At 45.5% G+C, this 15330-nt stretch overlaps 1 protein-coding gene across 1 annotated transcript; it reads left to right on the top strand.

Moving 5' to 3' along the window:
* Positions 1–5934: 5934 nt before the first annotated feature.
* On the top strand, positions 5935–14191 carry LOC122555273 (neurophysin 1-like). The gene is made up of 3 exons (XM_043701108.2): positions 5935–6069; positions 9390–9594; positions 13918–14191. The coding sequence occupies exons 1-3, from the start codon at positions 5950–5952 to the stop codon at positions 13971–13973; spliced, it is 381 nt and encodes a 126-aa protein (XP_043557043.2). The 5' UTR covers positions 5935–5949; the 3' UTR covers positions 13974–14191.
* The last annotated feature ends 1139 nt before the right edge of the window (positions 14192–15330 follow it).

The following is a 15330-nucleotide window of genomic DNA, read 5'->3' as shown; positions in this document are numbered from 1 at the left end:
GTAAAACAAAACTTTTCACTCTATCTAGATACATGTGACAATAATAAATCAAATAATAAGTCAAATCAAATAACTCTTTGTGGCAGAAAATTCCAAAGATTCACCATAATTTATATGAAGAAATTCCTCTTCATCTCCGTCTTAAATGGCTTGCATCATATTGTTTCCCTGGATTCTAGGAACACTCCTAAACAGGGGAAATATTCTTCCTGTGTTAATACTGTTAAGCCCTGTAAGAATATTCTGGGTTTAAATAAGAACACTGAGATCATCTCTCTTTTTCATAAACTGAAGGGAATAAAGGTCCAGTGTATTTAATCTTTCCTCATAGGACAATCCCTCCACTTCAGGCATTAGGTGGACCTTTGTTGCACTCCCTGTTTGGCAAGTGTAACTTGCTCCAGGTAAGAGACCAAAACTACACACAACACTGTACAAAATTACAGTAATATCTTTATGTATATACTCAAATTTTCTTGCAACATAGGCCAATATATCATTTTCCTTTTAATTGCTTGCTCTACCTGCATGTGAACTTTCAGTGATTCACGAACTAAGTTATTCAAGTCCCTTTGAAGTTCAATACTTCAGAGCCACTCACCTAATACTCCATAAAGTATGTTTCCTCATGTGGGAAATCCAGAATAAAAGATCATAGGTTTAGGGTAAGGAGTAGCAGATTTAAAACAGAGATGAGAGTAAATTATTTCTTTCAAAGGGTAATGAATCTGGAGAAATCATTGCCCCTTAGTGTGTGGTGGATACTGGAACTTTGAGTAAGTTTGTGGAGGATCTAGACAGATGTCTAACTAGTAATGAGTGAAAGGGTTATAGAGAGTGGAGTTGATGCCAAGAATGAGACCAGCCACGGTCATATTGAATAGCAGAGTAGGCTTGAGGGGCTGAATGGTCTACTCCTGTTCCACATTCCCATGTTATTCTGTCCATCTGTTTATGTTATTAAAGTAAATATCTACATATTGCGCTGTATGGTATCCAACCACCATATTTTTGCTCATTTTGACTACTACATGTGCCCTTGAAGTATCTTTGCATCCTCTTCACAACTACAACTCCCACCTGTTTTTTTTTAGATTAGATTAGATTCGACCCAACAAGTCCACACCGCCCTTCCGAAGAGAAACCCACCCAGACTCATTCCCCTACCCTATATTTACCCCTAGCTAATGCACTGTGGGCAATTTAGCATGGCCAATTCACCTGACCTGCATATCTTTGGACTGTGGGAGGAAACCGGAGCACCCAGAGGAAACCCACGCAGATACGGGGAGAATATAAAAATTCCACACAGACAGGCAGGAATCGAACCCAGGTCCCTGGTACCATGAGGCAGCAGTGCTAACCACTGAGCCACCGTGCCGCCCATTTTGTGCAAGCTGCACACTTGGAAATATTGCACTTCATCCCAACCCCTACCTTGATAAGTGTTGTGACCAGCTAGAGTCCAAATACTAATCCTTACAGTAACCTCACAGCCCGCCAATCTGACAAGAAAGGAGATGCTGTCAATGTCATAACCTAACAGGAAGTTCTCAGCAGAATGGACCACAAAGTACCACTACACAGATCCATTGGTTCAGAGTTTCCAGCATACTGATTGTCAGAGGCTGCACATACAACCCAATCTGGGTGTCATGACCCCTTAGATGTCCCGATGCATTGAGCTCCACTGGAGTTGTCAGGAAGTATGAACTTCTAATGGGCAATTGCTTTGCTGTCTGGGACACTTAGCAAAAGTCTCCAGTCATAGATTCATAGAGATGTACAGCGCAGAAACAGACTCTTCGGTCCAACTTGTCCATGCTGATGAGATATCTAGTCACATTTGCAATGACTTGGCCCATATCCCTCCAAACCCTTCCTATTTATACACCCAATCAGATGCTTTTTAAATGTTGTAATTGTACCAGCCTCCACCACTTCCTCTGGAAGCTCATTCCGTACATGCACCACCTTCTGTGTGAAAAAGTTGTCCCTTAGGTCTCTTTTATATCTTTCCCCTCTCACCCTAAACCTATGCCCTCTAGTTCTAGACTCCCTGACCCCAGGGAAAAGATCTTGTCTATTTATCCTATCCATGCCCCTTATGATTTTATAAACCTCTATAAGGTCACCCCTCAGCCTCCGACGCTCTAGGGAAAACCCACAGAGGTGGTAGCAGTCTGTTGGTGTACAGTTGGCCAGGGGGGCACAGGGGCATAATCAGGGGTGGGAGCGGACGGGCAGGATTTAGGGGGCGAGTGGAGGGACAGTCGGGGTATCGGGGGCGGGGTTTGAGGGTAGGCAGGGGCTCCAGGCCCCAGAGGAAATCAACTAACCAAATAATCAATTATCCGAACGAAATAGTGCCTGCCCATCTCATTTAGATAATCGAATTTCCTCTGTCAATCCCGTTCTGATTTGCCTTTCCAAAATGCGGCACCTCACATTAATCTAAATAAAACTCCATCTGGCACTCCCCAGCAAGTTGCCCATCTGATCAAGGTCCCGTTGTACTCTGAGGTAACCTTTTTTGCAGTCCACTACACCCCTATTTTGGTGCCTTACATGTACTTGGGAATGCAAGGACCGATTAGGGATACTTAGCATGGCTTTGTGCATGGGAAATCATGTCTGACAAACTTGATTAAGTTTTCTGAAGAAGTACAAAGAGGATTGATGAGGGCAGAGCAGTAGACATGATCTATATGGACTTCCGTAAGGTGTTTGACAAGGTTCCCCATGGGAGACTGGTTAACAAGGTTAGACCTCATGGAATACAGGGAGAACTAGCCATTTGGATACAGAACTGGCTCGAAGAAAGAAAACAGAGAGTGATGGTGGAGGGTTGTTTTTCAGACTGGAGGCCTGTGACCAATGGAGTGCCACAAGGATCGGTGCTGGGTCCATTACTTTTTGTCATTTAAATAAATGATTTGGATGTGAACTTCAGGGCTTCATTGTACACCGTGCCGCCCGTTTTGTGCAAGCTGCACACTTGGAAATATTGCACTTCATCCCAACCCCTACCTTGATAAATGTTGTGACCAGCTAGAGTCCAAATACTAATCCTTACGGACCTCACAGCCCGCCAATCTGACAAGGAAGGAGATGCTGCCAATGTCATGACCTAACAAAAAGCTCTCAGCTGAAACACCACAGATCCATTGGTCCAGAGTTTCCAGCCTACTGATTGTCAAAGGCTGTCCATACAACCCAATCCGGGTGTCATGACCCCTTAGATGTCCCGATGCATTGAGCTCCACTGGAGTTGTCTGGAAGTATGAACTTTGATTGGGCAATTGCCCTGCTCCCTGGCACACTTAGCAAAAGTCTCCAAGTTGGAGACTATGGGCAGTTGTCTAGTAAAAAGCTGAATATTTATAATTAGACAGATAAAAGTTTACTGTAACTCCTTTGTGCCTACACAACCTCCATTCACTCACACTGACCATCCATTTAGTGCTGTTATACTAACTACCGAGGAAGCTCTGGATGTGCTGTACTCCACCACTAACACCCTGGAGATGGAACAGCCCAAGGTCCTGTTTATTGTAACTGGTGACTTCAATCAAGCCAATCTAAGGAAGGTGTTGCCCAAGCACCAGCAGAACATTACCTGCCCCATCAGGGGCCTGAACATTTTAGATCACTGCTACACCACTGTGAAAGATGCCTACCGCTCCACCCCCTGCCCTCATTTCGGGAACTCCGACCATAATGCTGTGTTTCCTCTCCTGGCTTACAGGAAAAAGCTCAAGCAGGAGACCCCCTCACAGATGCGGGACCAGTGCTGGTCGGAGGAGGCAGAGGATCAACTCCAGTGCAGCCTGGAATTGGCTGATTGGGCCACATTCAAACAGTCCGCAGATACCTTGGCCACCACCATCACAGACTTTATCAGCAAGTGTGTGGAATACTGCATACTGAGGAAGTCAATCCCGGTGTTCCCCAACAGGAAACCCTCGATAAATCAGGACATATAGAACCTGCTAAAAACCAGGCGTGAGGCCTTCAGATCAGGAGACCCACTCAAATATAAGGAATCCAAGTATGACCTTCACAGAGCCATTAAGACATCCAAGGACCAATACCGATCCAAACTAGAGACCCAGACAGACACCCGGCGATTATGGCAAGGGCTGAATGACATCACAGGTTCTAAAAGAGACAATGCAAGATAGCAGACAATGACATATCCCTCCCAGATTGTCTCAACACCCTATATGCTCACTTTGAACAGAATTTCAGCAGAGAGGTAACACCTATTGTGACAAGTCCTGATGAACCTATCCCAACAGTCACTGCATCAGAGGTCAGATCAGTTTTCCTTCGTGTGAATCCAAGGAAAGTGATGGGACCAGACGGAGCATACACAGATCAACTGGCAGAGGTCTTCTTGGACATCTTCAACCTCTCCCTGCAGCAGGCCACCGTCCCTGCCTGTTTCAGGAGGGCCAACATCATCCCTGTACCTAAGAAGGCTCATGCAGCATGTCTCAATGACTACTGCCCAGTGACCCTAACATCGGTGGTCATGAAGTGCTTTGAAAGGCTGGTCATAGCATTAATCAACTCCAGCCTCCCCACTACTCTTCACCCACTCCAATTTGCCTATCGGACCAACAGATCCCCGTCAGATGCCATATCACTTCCCCTTCGCTCCTCCCTAGAACACCTTTTCACCTACATAAGAATCCTACTCATTGACTACAGTTCAGCCTTCGACACTGTTATCCCCTTGAGACTGATTACTAAACTTAGTGATCTCGGACTAAGGCCCACTCTCTGCAACTGGATCCTCAGTTTCCTGACCCACAGGCCACAATCAGACAATATTTCATCCTCACTAACACTGAACACTGGAGCCCCCCGGGGTGCGTACTCAGCCCCCTACTATATTCACTGTATACCCATGACTGCGTCGCCAAATACCAGACTAATGCCATTTACAAGTTCGCTGATGACACCACCATAGTAGGTCGAATCTCAGATGTTGGTGAAACAGACTACAGATGGGAGGTGGAAGACCTGGAAAAATGATGCACTGAGAACAACCTAGCTCTCAATGCCGGCAAAACCAAGGAACTCAGTATTGACATTCGGCGGAATGTTACTTATGCGCCTCTACACATTAACAGCACCGAGGTGGAACGAGTGGAGAGCATCAAGCTCCTGGGAGTGGTCATCCACAACAAACTTTCTTGGACTCTTCATGTGAATGCACCAGTTACAAAGGCCCAGCAACGTCTCTTCTTCCTCAGGCAGCTGAGGAAATTTGGCATGATGGCGAATACCCTTGCCAACTTTTATAGGTGCGCCATCGAGAGCATTCTGTCTGGATGTATCACTACCTGGTATGGTAATTGTACCATTCACGATCGGAGACGATTAGCCATGATCAGTTTGAATGGCAGAGCTGTCCCATTGGATCCTCTGGTCTGTTCCTAATTCAATTTCTTATGTCCTTGTACAATGAAGCCCTGAAGTTTCATTTCTCCGCTATTTAAGCCACTTTCCTGCAGAATCATCCTCAGACCTGAATCAGCCCTTCACATTAAAACTTTGTTTCCTGAATTCAGAAACTTTTCTACTTTTAATTTTAATCTTGCAATCTTCTCTTTGCATTAAACCTACAAAGGAACATTTAATTGAAAAATGGTATTCAGGTTGCAATGGCCTCACTCATGTTGTTGAATAAATTAAGCTCAATTATAAAGATAAAGCATTGGTTCAGGTTATAACTGACCTCAGGTGAATCGTGTGTGGCACTATACATCTGCTCATTAAAATAGTTTGGAAAATATATTCAGCGTGTGCTAAATTAGCAAGACGATAGCATCTCCGTACTGGGAATGATTGTTGGAGAGTATAAATAAGGTGAGGATTCAGAGATGCTCAGTGCAGTTTGGAAGGTTTCCTGGCTCTAGCTCCAACAGATAGAACACCATGCAGTCTGTCTACCTAGCTGTTTGCCTGCTCTGCCTCATCTGCTTCACTTCAGCTTGTTACATTAACAACTGCCCTGTAGGAGGCAAGCGATCGATCATGGACATGGAGATCAGACAGGTAAGGAGCAACTCTCATTGTGACATTGTTTGCAGTAAATAGCTGTCATTTGAAATGATCTTTAAATACTGGCTGCTCCTTCAATGCTGCGCTCAAATTGTAAACCAAGATAAGTGGCGCAACAAGTTAATCCACACAATACCCCAGAACTCTTCTTTTCACATACAATATTGAGAAGCTCCATATTGAAAACTTTCACAATGGCTCATGTATAGGTATTGCACTAGCTGGTTAGATAGATCCTGGAGTAGTAGGTAGTAGTAGTGGTCACCATGATCTTTTCAGACCATGGAGCTGCTCTCTCATTAGAGAGAGACAACTGCTGGTGATTGAACCTGAAGGGCATCATACCTCAGCTGAGTGGAGATATTGAGAAGAACAGTCCTTCATGGTAACCTCAGCCAGTGTGGGGATTGTAACCAGGCTGTTGACATCACATTGATTCGCAACCTAACCATCCAGCCCAACTGAGCTAAACCTAACCCTTCCTGGAGTAGGACTAGATTCCATTACTGAACAAATACATGGTCAGCAGAAACACAATTCCCTCCTGCGACTTCGGTCCATGATCCAATTTCATCCTAAACCTTGAGGCTACTCCCCTGAGGTAATGTATGGTGTGGTACCATCCGTGAGGAGAGCTTGGGGAACAATGGCAGTGTCCCTCCCTCTGTCCAGCAGTGTCTGAGTCCGACACCAAGCACATGTTGGCCATGGAAGGTACATTTGTAACGTGGTCAAGGAGATTTGATTTTCAGTCGGTAAATCCTGTCATTAGGCCTGATGGCAGGCAGTAAGAGTGGGAGAGGAAGAGTCAACATGCAAGGGACGATAGCGAACGACTGTCAATACTTCATCCATGAGCATTGAACAATCCGAGAGAAGTCTGCAGGCAACCCCTCAAAAACAAGAATGGGAAAAAAGACAGACAAATGGCTTCTCAGTGAAACTCAGGGAAAAGTTAATAGAACCTGTATTTTATATGTTTAATTAATCTGGTGGCTTGTTTTTAAAAAATAAACAGTAAAATGAATGTAAGGGCAGAAGATCATACTTATTTTTTAAATGGACATTTATTAAAGATTTTCTGAAAGGTTTCTCACCAACACAGGTACAAGTCACCTTGAAGTCAAATCTGAAAATATTATGTAAAAATCTTCATGTTGCCTGCACCTGGCAAAATTGCAAGGCAGTGGTACTGACAATCTTCCAGGACCACAAAGGTTATTGTAATAACTGGGAATTTATGAACACCAGAAACAAAATTAAGGACATTGACCTTGTATGCTGGTTGAATGTGAGGTTGTTGAATATTTCACATTATCAAAGATATTTCTGGGAAATTTTTCATAATAGTTCAAGACTCAGGGTCGACTCAAGCAGTTAAAAGCATGTGTAATAGTCTATGATGGAAGGCAAAATCTCGATGGATTGAATGAGCTTGCAGTTTTCTTTTTTGCAGCAGACTGGTAACGATAAGATGATAGTTGGGTGTGATATTGAAAAGGAACAGACTATGGGGCTAATGAATTCATTATTTTCCGAAAGATTCGCAAGTCGCATGCAACCACACTAAAAATGCTGTAATGTGACCTTAGAGGTTTTGTATTGCAATGGGTCATGCCAGAAGCTCTGGGTTTGAGTCCTTTTCTGGGACTAGATGGCAGGGGAAGGTGGATTTATTTTTTTTTTTTTTTTTTTTTTTTCTCTTTTTTTTCTTTACCCTACACTACCACCTAACTGCGGTAGTGCTTATTTTATCCCCAGCACCCATGGTGTGTGTGTGCAGGCGTGAGACACTGTGAAAGACACAAAGTGCACGAATCTTTATTCAGTTTCCACCACCAGGAAGACAGGAAAACACCCGGGTGGCCAGTGACAAGCACTGCCCTTCACATCAAAGGACAGTGCTGTGTGATCAAAACAGTGAAGGGGAGGGTAGGGACTAAATCAAAATAGAATTGGAGGGAGAAATGATGCACTCCACTCCCTGCGGCGCCCACCTCTCCCTGAACAACTCCAGGGTGTTGGTCGACGCCGCGTGCTCCTTCTCCAAGGACACCCGGGCTCTAACGTAACCGCGGAAGAGGGGCAGGCAGTCGGCCCTAACGACCCCCTCCACGGCCCGCTGCCTGGACCTGTTGATGGCCAGTTTGGCCAGGCCCAGGAGCAGACCCACGAGGAGGTCTTCAGACCTGCCCTCCTTCCTCCGTACCGGGTGCCCAAAGATCAGGAGCGTGGGACTGAAGTGCAGCCAAAAACAGAGGAGAAGGTTTTTCAGAAAATCAAAAAGGGAGTGCAAACGCCCACACCCAATATACACGTGGTCCACGGACTCCACAGCGCCACAGAACAAGCAGTTGGGCTGGGAGTCCGTGAACCACCGCAATCTGCGGTTGCAGGGGACTGCTGCGTGCAGCACCCTCCACCCCAGATCCCCGAGAGAAAGGGGGAGGACTCCCGCGTAGAGAGCCCTCCACTGGGGATCCCCACCGCCCGGTGGCAAATGGGCACGCCAAGGCGTGTCCGGACGGTGGATGAGGGAGAAGAGGTGGACGGTGTGCAGCAGCAGTCTGTACAGGGCTCTCCTGTTCACCTCCCTAAACGAAACAAAGTTAAAATTTCGGAGGCGGCTCAGGTTGTGGGGCACAGGCTCCCGCGGGAAGTACGGGACCTTGGGGGGAAGGTGGATTTATAAACCAGCTAAACAGATTGATTGTCAATCTGTAAATTAGCCTGTGGCAGTCAGCAAGAGTGAGAGAAACTCCTGGCCAGTCAGGCTTTATGTGGGGTGGGGCAGCCCTTAACTCTGCTGACAGCCCTAATTAAGGAACCTATCTACAGAACAGAGAGAACATGTGCCTCATATGTCATCAGACCCAGGGAAACCTTTATGTGGATTTGATTTTGAAAGGAGTTTGAGATTTAGTTTGATACATTTTAGGTTTGATACTTGTTGCTACAATAGCCAAAAATCTTTGTACCTTGCTTCATACATTTCCACAAGATGGAACCAATGGTACATTAGTCCTTTCCAATTACGTGGTATTCGGAACACTAGTGAGGTTTTGGTAGAACCGCATCATGAAGTTTTAATGAGGAAGTTATAGTTATTTTAACCTATTCAGGCATAGATTGTGGGCAAATGGGACTGGAGCCTAGTCATTCCAGTTCAAAGATACAGCTGCATTAGTACTGCACAATGGCAGCCCTTGAAGCCACATTGTAGATTTAACGTTTTCTTTGGATGACCAGTGACATTGTGAGAATGGAGCTTTCGGAACATCACTGGCATAACCCCTATTCCTGATCCTTCCTAGTGTATACCGTGTGGTCCTGGTAACAGGGGCCATTGCTTTGGAGCCAGTATTTGCTGTGGAGAGGGGTTTGGCTGCTACATTGGAACCTCGGAGACCCTGAGGTGTCAGAAGGAAGATTACCTGCTGTCTCCTTGTGAACCCAGTGGCAGAGTCTGCGGCAGCAACGGCGGGAAATGTGCTTCATCTGGAATCTGCTGTACACAGGGTGAGTAACTGGCTCCTCATTTCACATTGTCTCAAAACAATGCCTTCAATATCACAATGAAAAGGGAAAGGAGCTCACTCTGGGATCAAGAAGGTTAATTTTCTGAAGTTGTGCTTTGAAACCGATTATGAATGCGAAGGAGTTGTTTAGAGGAAATGAATCCCAGGTCATTGTGAACGATTAACTATGAAGGTGGAACATGCAGTGCTCCCATCACGGCACCAGTTAGAGGGCATAGAATCATAGAGGCAAAAGTGAGGACTGCTGATGCTGGAAACCAGAGTTTAGATCAGAGTGGTACTAAAAAAGCACAGCAGGTCAGGCAGCATCCGAAGAGCAGGAAAATTGACCTTCATCAGGAATGGAGCTTTTTTTTTACTTTTTTAAGATCGGGTTGGAATGGGTTGGTGAAGTTGATGAACTGCTCAACCTCCTCGCGGGAGCACGAGGTGGAGCCGATGCAGTCATCAATGTAGCGGAGGAAGAGGTGAGGAGTGGTGCCGATGTAACTAGGAAGATGGACTGTTCCATAGCCGACAAAGAGACAGGCATAGCTGGGGCCCATACGGGTGCCCATGGCTACCCCTTTGGTCTGGAGGACATGGGAGGATTCAAAGGAGAAATTGTTAAGGGAGAGGACCAGTTCAGCCAAACGAATGAGAGTGTCAGTGGAAGGGTACTGTTGGGAACGTCAGGAGAGGAAGAAACGGAGGGCTTGGAGGTCCTTGAGGTGTAGAGGGATTGGATGAGGCGTTGGGGGCCGGGGAAACGGAAGTCTTGGAAGAGGTGGAGGGCATTGGTGGTGTCTTGAATGAATGTGGGGATTTTCTGGACTAAGGGGGGATAGGACAGTGCCAAGGTAGGTAGAGATGAGTTCAGTGGGGCAGGAGCAGGCTGAAAAAAATGGGGTGGCCAAGGTGGTCAGGCTTGTGGGTCTTGGGAAGGAGGTAGAATCGGGCGGTGTGGGGTTCCCAGACTACAAGTTTGGAAGCTGTGGGTGGGAGATTTCCTGAGGTGATGAGGTTCTGTATGGTCAGGGAGATGACGGTTTGGTGATGGGGTTAGGGTCATGGTTGAGCGGGTGGTAGGAGGAGGTGTCTTCGAGTTGGCATCTGACTTCAGCAGTGTAGAGGTCAGTGCGCCAAACTACCACTGCACTCCCTTTATCCGCTGGTTTGATGGTGAGGTTGGAATTGGAGCAGAGGGAGTGGAGGCCTGCGCGTTGTGAGGGTGAGAGGTTGGAGTGAGGGAGGGGGGTAGACAGGTTGAGGCGGTTAATTTCCCAGCGGCAGTTGGAAATGAAGCGGTCGAGGGCGGGTAATAGGCCTGCACGGGGTGTCCAGGTGGATGGAGTGTGTTGGAGGCGGGTGAAGGGGTCCTCGGAAGGTGGGCGGGAGTCCTGATTGTGAAACTAAGCTCGGAGGCGGAGGTGGCGGAAGAAGTGTTCGACCTCACGGCGTGTATTAAATTCATTGATGCTTGGGAGGAGGGGGATAAAGGTAAGGCCTTTGCTGAGGACTGATTGTTCGTTCTCAGCGAGGGGGAAGTCTGGGGTGATGGTGAAAACTCGGCAGAGCTGGTGTAGGTGTGGAGCTTGGAGTGGGGGCAGAGCCTGTAACTGGAGTGGGTGTGGTGGTGGGAGAATGGGGGTGGAGTCATGAGCAGGGGGGATGTTCCCATCAGGGTTCTGGGGGCTCCATTCATGATGAAGGGCTTTTGCCCGAAAAGTTGATTTTCCTGCTCCTTGGATGCTGCCTGACCTGCTGTGCTTTTCCAGCACCACTCCAATCTAAACTCATAGAATCATAGAGTCATACAGCACAGAAACAGACCCTTCGGCCCAACTACTCCATGCCGACCATAATCTCAAACTAAACTAGTTCCACCTGTTCTTGGCCCATATTCCTCAAACATTTCTTTACTCATGTAGTTATCCAAATGTCTTTTAAATGTTGTAACTATACCCATATCCACCACTTTCTCTGGAAGTTCATTCCACACACAAACCATTCTCCGTGTAAATAAGTTTCTACTCATCTTGTTTAAATCTTTCTCCTCTCACCTTAAAAATGTACCCCTTAGTCTTGAAATCCCCCACCCTAGGGAAAAGACATCTGTCATTCACCTTATCTATACCCTTCATGATTTTATAAACCCTCAACCTCCTACACTCAAGAGAAAAAAAGTCCCAGCCTATCCAGCATCTCCTTATAACTCAGACCATCCATTCCCAGCAATATCCTGGGAAATCTTTTCTGAACACTTAATAACATCCAACCTATAACATGGTGACCAGAACTGGACACAGTACTCTAGAAGAGGCCTCACTAACATCCCGTACAACTTCAACATGACATTTTGTCTTAAAGTTTTAGTTTAGGTTCAAAGTGTCGCACTGCATTCACTCACCTTGTATTGTTTACTCTCTTAAATAGCAGTGATACCAAGAAATTAACCCCTTCCAGCTTATCCCAAATGACAGTGGGATAAACTTTCTTCCATAGAGGGAAAGTCAGCTTATGAGGAGCAAGAAGTCTGTACTGTGTGGACCATCCCACTAAGAGTAATGTTTCATTCCCAGACAGCAAAGTTATCGATGGATCTATGAATGTGCGTGAGTTTTGTAAAGAGAATGCTGATCACTTTCAGCCGTCAGTGAAGGCAGGAAACTGGCAGTGGTAGATGGTCCATCTGTACAATGCACTTTACTCCATTCCTCTGTCTTGGTCTAATTTGATGCTATCAGTTTGACCAAGAGGAAGACCCAGCAGAATGTATAATAGGTAGCTGACCCAACATTGCCTGATTTCGTCCTCTGCCCAAAGTTAAAATTACTCTCTTTTGTTTTTATTACTCATTCATGGGATATGGGCATCACTGGCTGGGTCAGCATTTATTGCCTGTCTCTAGTTGCCCTTGAGAGGATGATGGTGAACTGCCTTCTTGAACCATTGCAATTCATGTGGTTTTAGATAGACTCACAATGCCCTTAGGAAAGGAATTCTAGGATTTTGACCCAGCAATAGTGAAGTAACAGCAATTTATGTCCATGTCAAGATGGTGTGTGGCTTGGAGGGTAACTTGAAGTTAGTGGTGTTCCCATGTATCTGCTACCCTTGTCTTTCTAGATGGAAATGGTCAGGGGTTTGGAGGGTACTGTCTGAGGATCTTTGGTGTATTTCTGTAGTGCATCTTACAGATGATACACACTGAATATGGAGCCAATCAAGCAAGCTGCTTTGTCCTGAATGGTGGGTGAAGCTTCTTGAGTGTTGTTGGGGCTGTACCCACCCAGGGCAAGTGGGGAGTATTCTATTATATTCCTGACTTCTGCTTTGTAGATGTTGGACAAGCTTTGGGGAGTCAGGAGGTGAGTTACTTACAGGAGTATTGCTAGAGTCTGACCTGTTCTTGTTGCCACTGTGTTTATATGGTGAATCCAACTGAGTTTCTGATCAATGATAACCCCCAAGATGTTGATAGTGGGGCATTCACCGATGGCAACACCATTGACTGTCAAGGTTGTCTCTTACTGGTGGCGTTTACAGCTTGACATTTGTGTGGTGTGAATGTTACTTATTCCTTGTTAGCCCAAACCATGATATTGTCCAAATCTTGTTGCATTTGGATATGGGTTGCTTCAATATCAAGGGAATCACAAATAGTATTGAACTTTGTGCACCTTTGTTAAACATCCCCCATTTCTGACCTTGTGACGGAGGGAAGGTCATTGATGGAGCAACTGAAGATGGTTGAGCCTAGAATGCTACCCTGAGGAACTCCTACTGAGATATAATGGGGCCAAATACTCAATCTACCAGGATACTGTGTTTCTATTATAGACTACTTAATCAGAAACTACTTATATGGTATTCATTTGTTTCCCAAAATACAGAACAGGGGAACTTAAGAAACAGGACAAGTGAAACACCCTTCCTGCATCTGCCCTGTCGAGTCCTTGAAGAATTGTATTCAGTTCAATGGGATCATCTCTCATTCTTCTGAACTCTGGAGAATAAAGGCCCACTATTCTCAATCTCTCAAATAAAGGTTAAATTCATATCACTTTTACAGTTGTTTCTCTGGTTAGGTCCCAGGAAATAAAGAGAAATATCTTTTTGAAGATTGGTCAGCACACAGCATGAGGCTGACTTAGATGCTTTCAAAGGAACGTGAACAAGTGTTTGCCAGAACAGGAGAGGAAATATTCTGAGGTAGAGTGAAAACCTGTGGAGTAAGAACATCAGAACAGGTTAGATGGGTTGAATGCCCTGTTCCAACGCTATATATTCTGCCTAATTCTATCATGTATTCTTATTACAGAGGGCTGTGTCCTGGATCCTATTTGTGATACAAGAAGTGTCTTCTCTTCAGATTAATCTGTGCCTCTGGATAATCCTGATCACTGTTACAAGATCTGAAGTCCTGAATTGTTACCTGACGTTTGATATCTATAAATGTTGAATACAGACATCTTTTAACGCTAAATAGAAATGATGACTTGTAACAATTTTCAGACACGTGCAGGTGTTTTAAGCTTAATATGAAATAATGCTATAATCTAGGAATAATACCTAACAATAATTAAATAAATAAAACACCACCAACTGTTTATTTCTTTCAAAGATGTGCCACACACCATCCTGACATGGACATATATTGCTGTTACTTCACTATTGCTGGGTCAAAATCCTAGAATTCCTTTCCTAAGGGCATTTGTGTGTGTGTGTATTGTTTGTGTGTGTGTGTGTGTGTGTATATACGGACGTATTTGTGTGTGTTTTTGTGTGTGTGTGTGCACATGTTTGTGTGTGTATTTGGTGTGTTTGTATGTGAGACCGCATGTGTGAGACAGTATGTGTATATGTGTGTTTGTGTGAGAGAACATGTTTTCGAGCATGTGTGTGTGTGACAGCATGTGTGTTTGTGTGTGAGAGAGCATGTGTGTGCATGTTTGTGTGTGTGTTTGGTGTGTTTGTGTGTGTGAGAGTGCATGTGTGTATGTGTGAGACAGCATGTGTGTATGCATGTTTGTGTGTGAGAGAACATGTGTGTGCATGTTTGAGTATGGGTGTGTCAGTCTCAGCAATGTTGCACTCCTTTTGCTCATGCATACACGCATGGTCTCACTTACAGCTGCGCACTCTCTCTGTTTCTCTTCAGTGTGTAGTATGTCTCTCAGATGCCCTCTCCCTTGTGTATGCACGCACTCCCAGGCTTCCTTTTGCATTCTCATGGTCGCACATTGAGGGGCTGGTGCAAACGCAATGGGACAAATGGCCTCTTCCTGCACCGTAACATTTATGTGTTTCTATAGATTAAATGATATCGAGTAAAAAACGTTTAGACACTTTGAGACATTTCTTAAGAGTTTGGCATTTATTAACAAGTTATAGAGTTCCAAAGTGTTTTCAGTTTTCAGTTTCTCCACAGTGAGCAGTCCCCAAGTGGAACCTGACCCTGCTCACCCTGACCCTGGATGGTCACCTGACCCTCCCCACCCTGACCCTGGATGGTCACCTGACCCTCCCCACCCTGACCCTGGATGGTCACCTGACCCTCCCCACCCTGACTCTGGATGATCACCTGACCCATTCTACTCTGGTCCTGGATGGTCACTTGGTCACCCCCCACCCTGATCCTGGACAGTCACCTGACCCTTCCCGATGGTCACCTGGCCTTTCCTGAGTGATAACTGACCCATCCCAATGGACGTATGACCCTTCCCACCCCGTT

The sequence above is a fragment of the Chiloscyllium plagiosum genome, unplaced genomic scaffold (genome assembly GCF_037043375.1).
Source record: "Chiloscyllium plagiosum isolate Xiang-an unplaced genomic scaffold, Cpla_swu_hap1 HiC_scaffold_1, whole genome shotgun sequence".
NCBI classification, from domain to species: Eukaryota; Metazoa; Chordata; class Chondrichthyes; order Orectolobiformes; family Hemiscylliidae; genus Chiloscyllium; species Chiloscyllium plagiosum.
The sequence above is the reverse complement of the archived record's forward strand: the minus strand, read 5'-3'. Positions and strand labels throughout refer to the sequence as shown.